Source organism: Electrophorus electricus, chromosome 23, assembly GCF_041902795.1.
Source record: "Electrophorus electricus isolate QZ-2024a chromosome 23, ASM4190279v1, whole genome shotgun sequence".
Lineage (NCBI taxonomy): Eukaryota > Metazoa > Chordata > Actinopteri > Gymnotiformes > Gymnotidae > Electrophorus > Electrophorus electricus.
In genome coordinates, this window is record NC_137519.1 from 5,448,115 (window position 1) to 5,463,604 (window position 15,490).

General features: G+C 43.8%; 2 protein-coding genes across 6 annotated transcripts; one reads left to right on the plus strand and one right to left on the minus strand.

Moving 5' to 3' along the window:
* The first annotated feature begins 7,526 nt into the window (after positions 1-7,526).
* On the plus strand, positions 7,527-11,572 carry hmox2a (heme oxygenase 2a). Of its 2 annotated transcripts, XM_027015403.3 has the most exons (6): positions 7,527-8,178; positions 8,633-8,750; positions 8,938-9,429; positions 10,176-10,299; positions 10,614-10,790; positions 10,910-11,572. In XM_027015403.3, exons 1-5 carry the CDS (start codon positions 8,102-8,104, stop codon positions 10,739-10,741), a joined length of 939 nt encoding a protein of 312 aa, XP_026871204.2. In that variant the 5' UTR covers positions 7,527-8,101; the 3' UTR covers positions 10,742-10,790; positions 10,910-11,572. The 2 variants fall into 2 exon arrangements, with proteins under 2 accessions (XP_026871204.2, XP_026871203.2); XM_027015402.3 differs by having other exon boundaries at positions 10,614-11,572.
* Positions 11,573-12,576: 1,004 nt separating this feature from the next.
* On the minus strand, positions 12,577-15,365 carry tmem186 (transmembrane protein 186). Of its 4 annotated transcripts, none has more exons than XM_035521009.2 (2): positions 15,270-15,365; positions 12,577-13,483 (listed from the first exon to the last, which is right to left on the minus strand). In XM_035521009.2, the coding sequence occupies exons 1-2, from the start codon at positions 15,270-15,272 to the stop codon at positions 12,791-12,793; spliced, it is 696 nt and encodes a 231-aa protein (XP_035376902.2). In that variant the 5' UTR covers positions 15,273-15,365; the 3' UTR covers positions 12,577-12,790. The 4 variants fall into 4 exon arrangements, with proteins under 4 accessions (XP_035376902.2, XP_081562054.1, XP_035376901.2 ...); XM_081705928.1 differs by lacking the exon at positions 15,270-15,365 and adding an exon at positions 14,050-15,259; XM_035521008.2 differs by lacking the exon at positions 15,270-15,365 and adding an exon at positions 13,673-14,036.
* Positions 15,366-15,490: the final 125 nt, after the last annotated feature.

The window sequence follows — 15,490 nt, forward strand, 5'->3', positions numbered from 1 at the left end:
GTGAGTCATGCAATACCTAATAAACAGTAGCAGAGCTAGTATACAGAAGTACATACTACACAGATACCTAAAATACAGTATACTACAAAGAGCAAGGATACAGTAGTACATACTACAGAGACCTAGTACACAGCAGTACATTCTAGATAAAGAGCTAGTACACAGTAGTGCATTCTAGATAAAGAGCTAGTACACTATAGTACATTCTAGATAAAGAGCAAGTACACAATAGAACATTCTAGATAAAGAGCTAGTACACAGTAGTACATTCTAGATAAAGAGCTAGTACACAGTAGTACAGTAGTAAATGCTGTGTTTGTAAGGTGAGGTGTTTACCTGTGCTAGTGTTCATCAGTAAAGTGCTGCCCCTGAAGCTTTGTTTTGGGAAAACACATAATGAGCCACACAGTTTGCACAATAAGTTACACAGAGTGTATATACGTGTTGATGGTGTGGCATATTATGTGTGTACTGAGGGTATGAGTGAGTGAGGACTCTCTGAAAGTGTCTGCACGCTGTACTGTGGGTGGGTGTGGGTATGTGTATGCACACTGTAGTGTGGGTTTGGGGGTGTGTGTGCGTAGTGTGCTATAGTGTGGGTTTGGGTATATGTACACTTAATGGAACCAGGGCAGACTGGCGAGTGACCGTATCGCTACGGACACGTTGGTGACAGCAGAAGTGTGATAACAGCAGACAGGAACACACACTAAATGTAACGTGAGCATACCACGAACACACACACGCACGCACGCATCCTCTCTCTGCAACTCACACCACACACACACACACACACATTCACTCTTCTTCAGAAAGCAACTGTGACAATGTCATATACGCACATGCAGACATGTACTACTGCTGACTCTCCCCATCTGTTATGGGAAAAAAAAAACATTTTATTACATTATTATTACATTACATGCAACTGCTGAAAGCCAGCATTTTCAGATCAGTATAACCTTCACACTGCCTTCAGATCAGTGTAACCCCTCATGTTGTTCATTACATATACATGTTCATTAACTGAAGGTGATGTTGACAAATTAGTAAACTTGTGGCTCATCCGTCTCAGTCACTTAGATATGTGTGAGTGTGAGCGAGCGAGAGAGGGACAAAAGAGTAATATGACTGGGGTGTACGCCTTTTATTTTAGTGTGTTCCTCCCACACATTCCTGACCTATAAGCACATGGCACTTTCAAACACTCTTGTGTTTCAGGAACCTCTTTACCTTACACACTCATCCCTTCTCACAGTCCTACCCTGTGTCTACAACACAATAGGCTGGGTCAAGAATATACACATAACCAAAACAACCTGCAAGAGTGCAGAGTAAACAAAAAACTAGCCCTGGGTAACTGGGTATTGTATGGTACAGTATAGGAATTCTCAGGGGACAAACCTTCACAAACAAGCGCACACACACACACACACACACGCACACAGGACTACTGCAATGATAGTGTACAGATACTGGACCTGAGAGAGAGAGAGAGAGAGAGAATGTGTGTGTGCGTGCACACAGGGGAGTTCAGCAGCTTGGGCTTGGCTCCATTGTGTCCCTGCGTTGTTGACCGCTGCTCAGTGGGAGATGGACTGAGGGAAACCCCCCAACACTGTCTGACTGAGACCGGCTGTCTACTCCAGCTTCCCAACAAAGCGCCACAAATCACCTGCCAGAACAACTGAGGACCAGAGAGACAGACAGGGAGGGAGAGAGAGAGAGAGAGAGAGAGAGAGACAGGGAGACAGACAGTGTGAGAGAGAACTGGGAATGGGGAAAGAGTTAATGCCAAGAACAGGTAACAGGTTGGTCACTCCTTCACCATCCACGAGTATTGTGTGTGGGTGTATTATAACTGAACCCCTACTCAGACAGAGGTGAGAGAGCTAAAGCCATTCTCGTACTCAGAGTTCATTCCATCACCGATGTGGGTGGAGTTCTGTGGCCTGCCTGCTTTTGTACAGGTACTCCACTACGGATGTGTGGAATTCAAACCACTACACACAGCCCACTCCACTATGGATGTGTGGAATTCTCACTGCTACACACAGTCCACAGAGCAATAAAGCACATTTAACAGCAACACCACAGTCCTCCATGGTAATGCACAACACCACAGTACTACAAACATACTACACCACGCTACTGCCTGAACAAGGCAGCCTAGCATTAGTTCTACTCTTCTACTCTGAAGGATGTGTATGTACCAGCGTTTACATTATTCTCACTCATCAGTTGCATCTTTTTTTATGGCTTATTTTTGGCACTCCATATTTAATCTCTAACAGCTGTGTTGTCAAGGACAGCAGGAGGGGCAGCACCCCCCCCCCCCCCCAAAAAAAACCCCAAAAAGTCTGTACGATTTAGAATTGACCAACTGAGGAGCGATTTACCAGGTCTTTCTGTTCCTTGTTCTCCTACCACTTGTTCAAGACTTGAATCTCAACACAAATGTTTATAATTTTGTTTAAAAACGCATAAGTACACTGCACAGTTCAGGGGAAAAAAAAAAAAACACTGTCCAACATTAGAGTCTCCCTACTGTAGTCTTCATACTGTTGCTCATGACAGCAAGAGAAATCAGAATATAGATCACAATGTCTGTAGTTGCTATTTTTAACAATAGAATGTTTTATTATATATGACTCAATGCCTTAATGAAAGTACCCAGCGTGTGCTGTCAAGCATATATGCAGCACAGTTGATTGACCATATAAGGGCAAATTAAGAACTTCGAATTATATATAAACAGGTCCCAATATGGCAAATTTTAGTTCACAAGAAGTTAAATTTTTCTTCATGAAAAAATAAGGACATCTATAAGCTCATTTGCAAGTTCTCAGATTCTTGACAAATCTCCCAGGAGAAAGATATCAAGCTAGATGTTCCTGATGAAAGTTTGGAAAGGAGACTATTTGGATACAGGGGGAAAAAAAAGATGAGAAGATTTTGACATGTAAAGCAATAGTCAAAGCTGGAGCCAAAGCAGCACACTGTATTCAGCTATGAGGCGTCACGCTACAGCTAACAGGTCAGCACACAGAACAAAGAGACAAGAGATAACTGTCCCAGTGATTTATTTTCATACAAAACTCAAATCTTCCACTTGTTTCACACTCTTCTCGCCCGTATATGTGTGGGATTTTACACTCTGAGATAAAATGATCTGGGACTGGGTTAGCCAGAAAGCAACGCCCACAGATACCAACCCAACCCTGCCAACACGGGGTGTTGTCAGCGTTCAGCTTCTTTCATTTACTACTGTTTCAACTGAGTCACTAGATTTTTCTAAAAAGGCATTTTTGACATTTGAGGCTTTTCTACTCCATGGCTAACGTAAAGATTACACTTTTTAATTGGTGTAATTTAGTAATCTAGATCCAAATAAATGCCATCTGCATTCAAACTTTACACTTTCAGTCCAGACCTATAGAGCCAAGTGTGGATAGGTGGGGGCAACTCTCATCCTGGAGGGCTGGACCTCAACACAGGTCGTGGATTCACCTGCTCCAACACATGCACTTAGCTAAATCAGGTATTCCATCAGGTGCATTGGAGCAGGGTGTTAGCAAAAATACCCATCATCCTCTGTGGACCTGGCTGTCCTCTCGCAGGGCCCTGGGGCACGCGTCTCAGAATAGGTGACAGAGTCTAGATGCTGATACGCACACAGTTTCTTTTCTTCACACATCGGCACATATAGGTAAATAAGCAGAGCTATTTAGATACAGAGCATATTCTCAAGACAGTTCCTTTCTCCAGCAAGAACATTTGTCTATCATTAAAACAAAACAGCATATTCAAAGAGCAAGCAGTATTGGTACACCATATAAAAACAGTAATATTAGATCATATGTAATGGAAAATTACAGCAAAACATAAAAAAGTAACTCTTATGCACACATGTTCCATCACTGAATTTTTCCATCACTTCAATGGAGAAACTGATTTTAATTTGCTTGCAGTGCCTCATATCCATGTTAAAATAAAATGTGTCAAAAGGACAGATTTATACAGAAAATAATTATCTTTGTAGGTAATTCTAACACAAAGGAATCAGTGAACTGCTGCCTGGACTTCAGTCATCCATGACTGGAGTTGGACACATCTGCTCCACATAAAAATATGCTGATATAAATATTTGTCGGTATAGCATGTCAGAATTAAACAAACAGCTCGAGTGTTGTAAGAGTGTTTGAAGGCACCCCCCCACCCCACCCCATGACTGTGTTTTGACAGATCAGAGAACACAGAAACCACACAACACAAATCAAATTGCACATTCCATCACTGCACAGATGTTCTGTTTATTCCTGATGAGAGGTAGCATCACCTTTCCCACTCAACTCGGCACAACTTGATCCTCCCCGGAGAAGGGTCCACCGGACCACGAAGCACCTCGGATTTTCTGCCGTGCCGAGGGTCCTGTAGCTCACTCTGAATGACACACTGGATCTGATGTCACAGGCAACTGAACAAACACTGGGCTCAGAATCTCACATCAAGCACTTAGAGGCGCTTGTGCCCATTCTGCTTCTCACGAAACACCAGTCAGTCTGTGTGTTCTGTTGGGTTCCATCCCCCACTGCACCTGAGCCAGGTAATAAGATGCAACAGAACTTGGCTTGGAGTGGCAACATCTGCTACATAGAAAACCATTTACACTGGTACTTTAACCCTGGGGGGGGGGGGGGGGGGGTCTTTTTTTGTTCCAAACTATAACTTTCAGGACATATGCAACTATCAGAAGAAAACATTTAGAGCCATTTTCACACGGTTCTGCTGGACAATTTCAGTAAATGGGCCAAGAAAACGATCCAACTGTTTGTCGATATTACATGAACTGGCGCCTGACTGGCCATTGTAGAAGCCAACCTACTGGGACATTTCTACAGTCTTACAGGCACCAGCCAGTCCGGTATTAGACTATTGTTCTTAGCACCAGTGGTGCAGGAGTTGGGTGGGGGGCGCTTTCCCGCGTTCCATTCATAGTCTCCCACCTGCGCAATGGTAATGATGTAGTGTCGCAGCGCGAGCGGGAATGCCAAACTGCAATCACACAGCGCGCTCCCCCTAATGCAAACGCGTTCCTCTCTTTGTTATCCGAATGACACCGCGAAAACCGCGGTGTTTCCTCAGCGCCACGCTAGTCATGTTTCCAATTACAGAGCGCCGAGGGAGTGTGCGATTTGCCCCCAGTGCCACTTCCCCTGACCTCTGGGATGAGAGGCCTTACTGGTGAGTGTCTCGCGGACAGCCGCAGCAGGGGCGCTGAAGGGATGCCGCATCGTAACGGAGTCAGACTGCACAGCTCAGAGGCCACTGGATTGGGAGGTCCTGTTTTCAGCACATAGCTCGTTATCCTCACACACCCTGTTTCGAGAATTTGTCTCGTCTCCCTGCATTTTCACTGTAGCTGTACCGATACTATTTAAGCGGTATTCGGTATTGTGCATGGGAAATAAGACTGCCATCGGCTAGTGTCACCCTGTTTGGGGATGGAAAAAATAATGGCGCTCACAGGAGTTGGCAAAAGTAAGAAACATTAAATCCAAACGTTCTTGCGGGCATTTTAGCAATAGTTTCAGCCTCTTAAACACAGCTCCACGAAGTCAGATTGTAGGCAGTTTAACGTGCGAGAGCGTGCATGTTTCCAACTTGTATTTATAAAGTGTGATTAAATCAAGACTGGTCTCTGCCTTTTCTGCCTGCTTGACTCTGGCTGTGCTTAACTGTGTTTGCATAGGTCTTGGGCTATACGTGTTGCCACCGTGCATTAAAAACAAGGTGGAGAGTTGACTCGGTTACGGCCTAAGCGCTGCACCGGCTCAGAATGATGCATCACTGATCCCTCTCTCTATGGATTATTTTCGCTAAATTGTTTGTTCCAGAAAACAAGGGAAATCCTTAGAGACGGGAAGGTTTTTCCCTTCCATATAAAACAAGACAAACGTGTTGTGCCGAAAATAACTACAGAACAAACAATGCGAGGGTCAAAATATCTAAATGACGAATCCGAGCCTCGAGCAACCCGGCGCAGGGTAACAATCGATGGTGGCGACGACACCCGCTTGGTAGGGGAAGACCCGAGACCTCGGGAAATAAGATCATGCGTTGGCACACGCGGCCTCCGCTAATGAGCTCACCCCCCACCCCCAGGAAAAATGCCCCCGGTTTGTTCATACCACAGCCTGACACAGCTCGCGGACTAATCGCCCTGGAGTCCGAGAGATGGGGAAACGCATAAACACGGGAAATTGTATTGAATATGAAACAGCGCGACAGTGGAGTCAAGGTCAATGTAATATTGTTGATGAAAGGAAGCCCGTCCTCGCTACACGCTTCGAGCTGGGCGGCCCTCAGGCAGCGCACGAAAAACAAGTAAGAGTGGACTTCCTATAGCACGCGGGTACTTGAAGACTTAAAAGGACTATAAAACTGCCAGAAGGCCATTCAATACTCGGACGTTTTAAACTGGGAAATCAATGTTCCAGCTTTGTTCCTTTGTTAGAGGTGAAACGCATGTCTGGTGGCCTGATCACGAAGATGCAGGCGCACGTAGGCCACAGGTTGCACATTCCTAGATACGCAGGCGCGCCCATGTTTTCACAAAAACAATGATATTTTGCAAACGTAGCAGTGCGTTTTCCAATATGGCCTAGTTTGCACAAATGATGCAAAGGGACATCAAGACAGTTTTTGGCATGGTCACTTAGGCCTATAAGACTTAGTTTAGGGTATATAATAAGTCACGGCATCTTATAGGACCAGGTTAGTTTATTTTGCTTAGTATATCCATCCCCATAGAATGTCCATTCGAGACAAATAAAGGAGTTTTCAGAGTCTCAGACATACATACAGAGATCACGCTTACCGGAGTCCTTGTATCCCGAAACGCCGTGGTACCGTAGCATCGCTCAAAAACCGAAAACTACAAGTCATCACCTAAGTATTTACTGACATCAAGTGGTAAAAATTGACAACTACAATTTAAAGTGTGACCTATACAAACCTGAGTAGCAGCCCATTATTTAATAGAGGAAGATGTGATTAATGTTGATATCTTAAATAACAATACATGTGAACAGTAAATAAATAACGAAAAATGACACCTTGAAATTAAAGTTAACTAAAATATATATATTTGATGTTTAACTTTCCTAACATTTTTCACACGTTATCAAGAGGGAAAGAAAAAAAAAATTAAAACAGCAAAAATAGTCCTTTAACAGTTCAGTAGCACAGAAGACTACTTCCGTCAAGCTTAAAGATTTAATATACATGGCAATAGCAGTCATAGAAGTTCCGGACATTTTCTTACATTTTCCCTTAAGCAATACCAGAAAATGTCGCATCTGTGGACTGCGAGCGTTTGTAAACGGTCCCTTTTAAGACCCGAACGTCAAAAGCTTATTACCTGGTAGTGTAATAAGGCTTGGTGAGGTTTTCATCTAAATATACCAGACGAGGTCTGCAGCGTGCAGACACGTTCGTCCTATCTTTAGCGGTCAGACAGCACGTGACGGGCTTTGGCTGTTGCAGTGCCGTTCAGCTCTAACTTCAGCCGCGCTCGCGCGTCACCGCGAGGACTCAAAACTATTACCAGAACAAGGTAGTTTACTTTACACCAAGCATAGTTTTAAATCAATAGTTGTTAAAGTGATTGTTTCCTAGCAATAATTTGTTTTACAGTTACACTACAATATTTAAGCGATTTTGCATAAATGTTTATTTATTTATTTACTTTAAATTTGTTTATGGTGGCACTTTGAAGACTGTAACAACTGAGTGTTATAGCACCGACTCTGGAACCACATTCTGCAGGAAACCGGGCGCGCAACCCCGCGCACAGGAACCGAGGACATATGTTGTCAGGCCCACGCTATTGTAGTAACACTTCAGTGTTCGTCCAGACAGAGTAGGAAGCCCGAGGTTACCTGTAAACAGTGAACTCAGCGGTCGCTGTTTTCTCACTTCCTGCTTTTTTCATTCCGCGCTTTTGTGAGTGCTGAGGTGACTCAGCAGGCCTGCATTCCGCGCGCACTGCTCACTGCCGCACGAGCGTGAGCACGTGAGCACGGGTTTTAAACACAGAATGGCCGCAGCAGATGTGACGCTGGCGCAGAGCGCTGGCTTTGACAATGAAGACGACGACGATGAAGAAATTCTCAGGTAGACCATTTTAGTGCTGCCCCCACCCCGCCCAACGCTTAAAAAGCTACTATGAGATGTTTGCAGAGGACCCCAATTCAAGATAACGTTTTTCTCTTTTTCTTCCTCTAAATCTGTTACCATTATTTCACATTATTTAGAATGTGTAATAGTTTTGTGTCTGTGTGTTTGGATATATTCTATTACTCTCAATTTCTGTAATAAAGTGGGAAATAGAATAGTTTCTTCCCCTATATGTAATAAAGACAGACCATAAGTATAGTCTCAAGAAGTACATGGAAACTTCTTTTTTGTTGATAATTTCCCTTAAATTATGTGGAATTTCATGGACATTTTTTTTCTTTCAAATAAAGTAACTTTTTGTGTGTTCGCAATCCGCGTGGGTGAATCTGCATAATCTGCATGTTCGGCTGGGTGAAACGTTCTACCCAGCTCCCACCTGTCTGCCTTTCAGCCCTGACGACCTGTCCGAGTATCTAACTGCAGGGACTAAGGAGGCCCATGACCGAGCTGAAAACTCTCCTTTCGCCAAGGACTTCCTTAGAGGCAGGATAAAGAGAGAGCTTTTTAAGGTCTGTGTACAGAATACTGTTAACACCTCGATGTGATGGTTAGGTGTATAGGAATTAACTTGTACATAAATTCTGGACTGCAGTGTGTTTATATTTGCCATTGTCATAATCATCGATCGATTAAAAATGAGTATAAACTTTGACGCTAAATGTTGATTAAATGTGGCTTATCTTTCCTTCCCTGCAGCTCGGCACAGCTGCTCTCTACTATGTGTACTCTGCCCTTGAGCAGGAGATCGAGAGGCACAAAGACCACCCCATGTTTGCCGCTGTGTATTTCCCCTCTGAGCTGCACAGACGGGAAGCTCTGGCCGAGGATCTGGAGTACCTGTACGGGCCAGGCTGGAGGGAGCGGGTCAGCTGTTTGGCGGCAGCCAAGCCCTACGTGGAGCGCATCCGCTGGGTGGGGCGTCATGATCCAGGCCTGCTGGTGGCCCACGCCTGGACCCGCTACATGGGGGACCTCTCCGGCGGCCAGGTGCTGAAGAGGGTAGCGCAGCGGGCGCTGAAACTGCCGGCGAGCGGCGAGGGGGTCCGGTTCTATCACTTCGAGGGCATCCATAGCCCCACGGCCTTTAAGAGGCTTTACCGCAGCCGGCTGAACGAGCTGGAGGTGGACGTGAGGATGAAGGAGAGGCTGGTGGCCGAGGCCAACCTGGCTTTCCGATTCAACCTGGAGGTGAGGAGGTCAGGTTCAGTACTGCAGTCAGGCCCGTTTCATAGCTCGTGTCCTGAAGGAGCACAGGGCTACATGTTGGTGGTTTTCTTCATTAGTGCACCTCGTTTAAATTGAATCATGGCTGATTGATGTGGAAAACACTGTTGTGCACCTGGCCGTGGGCAGGAGAACATTGATGTAAGCCCATGCTACAGTTTAAAGTGCCTCCCTTACATTGGTCATTATGCAGGAATAACAGACCCCATTTCAACTGCAGTCAGTGTTAATTTATTTTGGTCCTGCCATTGTTGTGTCAGTAGTTTTCCATAAAGTTGAGGTCCAAATGGAAGAGAACTGGGAATTCATATCGGTTACATCGTTATAACTGACCGTGGTCTGCTCCAGCTCAGATTTTGTCTGCTTCCCAGCCTCCACTTTAAACTAACGCCAGGCTTGCTAATTTGCTAACTAGTTGAGTCAGATATGTGTGAGATGGAGAAACAAATGTTCTGTGCAGTGGTTATCCAGTACCAGTAATGGAAAATGCTTGAAAAATGTCTGTAAGATGTGATTAATGTTGAAATCTTAAATAACAATACATGTGAACAGTAAATAAATAACGAAAAATGACACCTTGAAATTAAAGTAGACATCTCTGGGGCCAAGAAACACTGTGGTATACAGTTACATAACACCATTTATTCACAAAGACAGTGGAGTTTATTTTGACAGGAAAGATTTGTGTGTTTCCTCACTCTCTTATCCAGGTGTTTGAGGAGCTGCAGGAGACTGGGAAAGGTATTAAGGAAGAGGTGCAGGACAGCGGTGTACCTGCCCACGGAGACATGGGAGGAGACATTAGTAAATGCCCCTACTATGCTGCCCAGATGGGTGAGAGGACAGGACAGCTTTTGTAGCAGTTTCTGTCTGTAGGAAGTGCATTATCAATTAATGCTAATGTTACTGATAATCAGTTAACCTCGATGGAGTTAATTTAGCATTATGTGAACAAGGCCATGACAGTTGTTTCCAAATTACTTCTTTATGTTCATTAATCATCTTGTCTACATCTCAGTGCAAGAGTGTGATCATTTTTTGTTGTTGCAGGACAGACTACAGTCATGTTATTGCTGAATATATGATTGAATATTAGCTGTTGTTGGTGTTTGGTTCTGTAACAAACCATTCTCTCCCTGCATGTCCAGCGGTGAGGGGGAAAACAGCTCGTGTGCGTCAGCTGGCCAGGATGCTGCTCACACATGCAACAGCCCAGGTGCTCCTGGTGACATGGGTCGCTGCAGTTGCTGGATTGGCTGCTTGGTATATCATGTGATTAAACATGGGATGCCATAGACCAATGAGAAATGGGGAAGGACTTAAAAGTAAGTGATAACCTCAGCTGTTCCACAGATTTGACCTCTAAGCTTTTATCCATACTATTGTTTATATTCACTTTGACAAATGTACTGAAGTGGTGTGATTTTTAAAATTTTTTAAATAGACGCAAGTGAACGGTGAGAAAGACGGTCAGAGGAAGAGATCCCCTAGTGACGTTAGTCCAAAACACCCTTTAACGCTGATCAGACCAGCTGTTACATCTTAAAATGATTACCTGTAGATTTGAGTAAGGGCGACTGCTTCTTCGATCTAGAATTCCACCACATGCTTGGATAGAGAAAAGTATAGCACAACACATTTCACTCCTGTTCCTGTTGTAATAAAACTGTTGTCTGCTGTACTAACTGGGTGTAGGTTTCCCGGAATATATCTGCTGACTGTGCTGAGTGTGCAGGTCCAAGGCAGTAATGGTTTAAGGAAATCCACAGTTCCCCTCATAACTGATGTACTGAGACGATGCTTTACAGAAGTTCCTTGCTATGAAGTGGATATGGTTTAATTAACACATTAAACACCAGTCTGCCAGGAAAGGTGTAGTGGTATTAGAGTCTGAATATGCTTACTATGAAGTTATGTGAACTTTCCTACTACCACTGAAAGTAAACGTTAATTGGGAGTGGTGATCTTTAAGGGCTAAGATGTGATATTTTTATGACTGAAGTTCTTTTTTTTTGGTACAGAAATACAACTTGTTTATGCCTGTGGCATGTTCTGCATTTTGCTGAGGCTGTTAATCAGGCAGGGTAATAAAACATTTAACAATGAAGTTCTGTTTCATTTGTACATCATGTGCACTATCAAAGCCTCTTGTTTGCCCCAAAGCATGAATTAAGTATTTAAAATGGATTCTGGGGATTATTGGAGAGGGTCAGTAATCAAGGTTCTCTAAACTGGTTTTAGGAAATCGGCAGACTGTGTTCAAGCTAGGAAAAAAAAGCCCTAAAGTAAACTGCTTTGTGCTGCCACAAGGTGGTGCGTCGCTCTTATTGTGAGCGTCGAAATTTTTTCTTCTTGCTTTGCAGTCAGTGACGGCCACTGTAGTAGCTCTGTCTGCACTGCAGATGTTGTGCTTACCTGATTTACCTATATGTACTTCCATAATATAGTGTGATATGTATGTGAGAGCATGCACAAAATATATTCAAACTTCCCTAAATTCAATTTACCTGTTAAGCATCTTTTACTTATGGTCACCCCAACCCACCCCCACATAGCCAAAGTCTAAATCATTCAAACTTAAAGAGTCTGGTAAAATCCAAACACCAAGAGGCTGTGCATTAATAATCAACTCCACCAGCTCCTCTGCCTGCTCTGAGTCCTCGTGACCCTGAAACAACCAAACCAGCCCAGCAGCTCTTATTAGCTAAAACATGTCAACTCTTGCTAGAGCAACTTAATTACAAGAAATAGACATTTTTGCTAGCTAGCCCTGCAGATTAAGTTGCAGGTTGTTGGGGGTTTTTTTTACTCTGCAGTCTCAATGTTTATTCTCACATGAATATTATAACAGATTAACTATCATGTTAGAAATATAACAAAAGTAAGATTTTGTCACTCCATGATGCTCAGAAGTAAACACGTATGTTGTCATTAGCCAACCTGCTTACTGTAGTGTTATTTACACAGGTCTCTCAAAACAAATAACCACACCTAATAGACAGATTAGAGCTGGTGGAAAACTGGCTGTTTCTCTTTGAATAAAGTGTACTTATTTTCTTCATATACTGGTTGATCTGCCACTATTCACTGTAAACACAGCGCACAATTGCATTGCTTCTTTTGTTTTTAATATGTGCGGGTTAATCTGAGCTCAAGCTGTTCCACACTGACTGTGAGTAAAATGCTTTTTGACTGTTTTTGACTGTAAAAAACAATTTAACACATCCAAATAGGAGAGCATAATACTCTATACATAATATCATTTAAAGTTTTGATTAAATGCCAAACAGAATACTAAAAAAAACAAAAACCCAAAACAAGGCTATCACGACAAAATCCCGAACACTTTCTCAAAGCCACGCTCATCAACCACTCGGCCCAGCCTGGTGGAGAAATAGAGCACGTCAGAGCTGCTGTAACGCTTCAGCCGCAGGACGGTTTCGCCCAGGGAGTCCCCTGTATCTCCCAGAGTCATGACGTCAGACACGGGAAGGTACACGTCCCTCCTGTGTCCCCAGAAAGAGAGGTGGGACACCTTTAGGGTGGTGTGTGTGTGGTCCAGGTACATCATCCCGACCACACGCCTGATGTAGTAACTCATCACACACAGCATTATAGCGGCAAACGCAGCTACGCCCGTGGCATAGCTGAGCAGAGTGAGTGAAACCTGTCCCTGCAGGTAAAAATAACCCATGGCGGGCAGGATAACGACTGTGATGCCCGTCTGAATTATCTTGAGCCGGGACAGCACCCGCAGCCCTTTGATGGCAGGAAATGCGTAAATTAAGCAGTACTTCTGCGAGGCGAGATTGGCACAGCCCGCGAGAGCGGGCGAATGCGGTGGTGGGAGCTCCAGCCTGCTTCGCGGCATCCGACTTGCGCATGGAACTCGCACGTGTGTGTTCATCTGCGTGCGGCAGCGGAAGAGGAGCTGGATGGTACGCCGAGACGACGGAGGAAATCGGCGTCCAGGTGCTGATAACCACAGGGTGGTGCGTAGCAAATGTGGACACCTTAACTGCAAAGAGAAAAGACCGTTTAGTCATTACCAGTCAAATTCACTGAGACATTTTTCTTAATTGGTCAAGGTTGCCTACAGAATGTCCCAGTTTTCATAGTTAAGAAATGGATTGAACCATTAAATATCACCATCAAGTTAAATCAGTACAATAGACAGAAAGTAAAAACAGCACTTATGATCTATTACACAGCAGCACCAGTTAGAAAGGAACAGCCTCATCTGTCCCTTTATCAGTTATCCTGCAAGTGCAGTCAGGGATTCGTTCATGTGCGCATCTTGCGACTGTCACACTACAGCTCTCCTTCAGTCTCTGTACTGGACTCCTGCAGTTTGTGTACAGAGGCAACACCTCTGCTGGCAACAGTTTGCCTGGCCATGCCCTTCATACTAAAGCATCTCAACGGTTCAGGCACCAATGCAAGAGTTCTGTTTGTGGATTATGCAAGAGTTCTGTTTGTGGATTATGCAAGGGTTCTGTTTGTGGATTATGCAAGGGTTCTGTTCGTGGACTTCAGCTCGGCTTTTAACACAATTATCCCAGAGCTTCTGCAGGCCTGACTCACTCAGCTGTCTGGGCCAGATCCCTGTCAGTGGATCACAGGTTTCCTGACGGACAAAACACAGCACATGCAGCTGGGGAAAACACACAGCAAACGTCCTGAACTTTAGTTCTGGTTCACTGTGCTTTTGCTCCTCTTCTCCAATGTTCATACCAATGACTGAACCGCCAAAGATCTTTGAAGCTCCTGATGTTTGCAGATGATTCTTCAGTGGTCAAACTCATAACCCACAGAGAGCTGCTGGTGTCCTGGTTCAACTCCAGCCACCTGAGGCTCAACACACTGAAGACTGCCTCCTCCTCAAAACTTCAGGACAGATACAACATAAAAGTCATATGTGTTGGAAAAATAAATCATGGCCAGCCCACCAACTCTTCTAACACCTCCTTTCAGGAAAAAGCCTTCCTGCTCTTTAGAGGGGCAGTGGTAGCTCAGTGGTTAAGTACTGAACTAGTAATCAGAAGGTTACCAGTTCAAGCCCCACCACCTAGTTGCCACTGTTGAGCCCCTGAGCAAGGCCCTTAACCCTCAATTGCTCAAGTTATTTTTCAGTCATAATCATAAGACGCTTAGGAATGCAGCGTTAGCTAAATGCCATAAATGTAAACGTGAGACTTAAGTCCATCCAAACTAGCATAACAACACACAAGGACAGCTTTTTCAGCAGAGCTGTAGCCCTCATTAACAACAATGGACACCCTGCACTGCAGCCAATAACCTAGCACCCCCTTCGTTACAGCATGTAACTATAGCTATAACTATTAAAACTATATCTATTTACAAATGGCCATTTCACACAGTAACAAACTGTATATAACATTATGTCTCTTCAGACCTCGTACACAAGTACATACTCAGTATTACTTTTTATACCTCTATATCTATACTTTTACAATAAGCTCCATTGTATTTTATCTTATTTTATTTACGTCTAGTTTATTCCCTATTCTGTATATCTCTGTAGTCGGCATATCTGTAAACAGTTCCGTTATATAGGCCTAAGATACATAGACAGGCTCTAAGCAGCTAACCGCTAAGAATGCTAGCAGAGGTTAGTTAGGTAATTAGACTAGGAGGCTGCTACCCTTTAAATCTATAAAACATGACTCAGAAGGAGCTCTTACTGCTCACATCTACATCGGCAAAATATATTAAATTTCCTGTAACTGGACTTTTCACAACTAGTTACATTTACGTTGCTAGCTAACCGCTAAATCACTCACCATTTTGGCCTTAACGCGTGAACAAATGCAAACTAATAATCTCCGTGTAGGAGACTAGGTTCTTCAAAATAATAGTCTCCGTGTTTTTAAAGAAATAACGGGGGGGAAAAGAGGGAAAGGGGAAATGGTGTAAATGTACTTCAAATGTTTTATTTATATGTGCCAATACTTTCGATATCTCGTACAAACTAACCCATTAGTTTACAATAATATGGTTTCGT

Bases quoted from the DNA above. Each gene is read 5' to 3' on its own strand.
- tmem186 (XM_035521008.2), bottom strand. From the start codon at position 13,705: ATGAGGCTGTTCCTTTCTAACTGGTGCTGCTGT. The intron at 13,484-13,672 runs GTAATAGATCAT...TTCTCTTTGCAG, and splicing joins TTTCTAACTGGTGCTGCTGT to TTAAGGTGTCCACATTTGCT.
- hmox2a (XM_027015402.3), top strand. From the start codon at position 8,102: ATGGCCGCAGCAGATGTGACGCTGGCGCAGAGCGCTGGCTTTGACAAT. The intron at 9,430-10,175 runs GTGAGGAGGTCA...TCTCTTATCCAG, and splicing joins CTTTCCGATTCAACCTGGAG to GTGTTTGAGGAGCTGCAGGA. The intron at 10,300-10,613 runs GTGAGAGGACAG...CTGCATGTCCAG, and splicing joins CTACTATGCTGCCCAGATGG to CGGTGAGGGGGAAAACAGCT.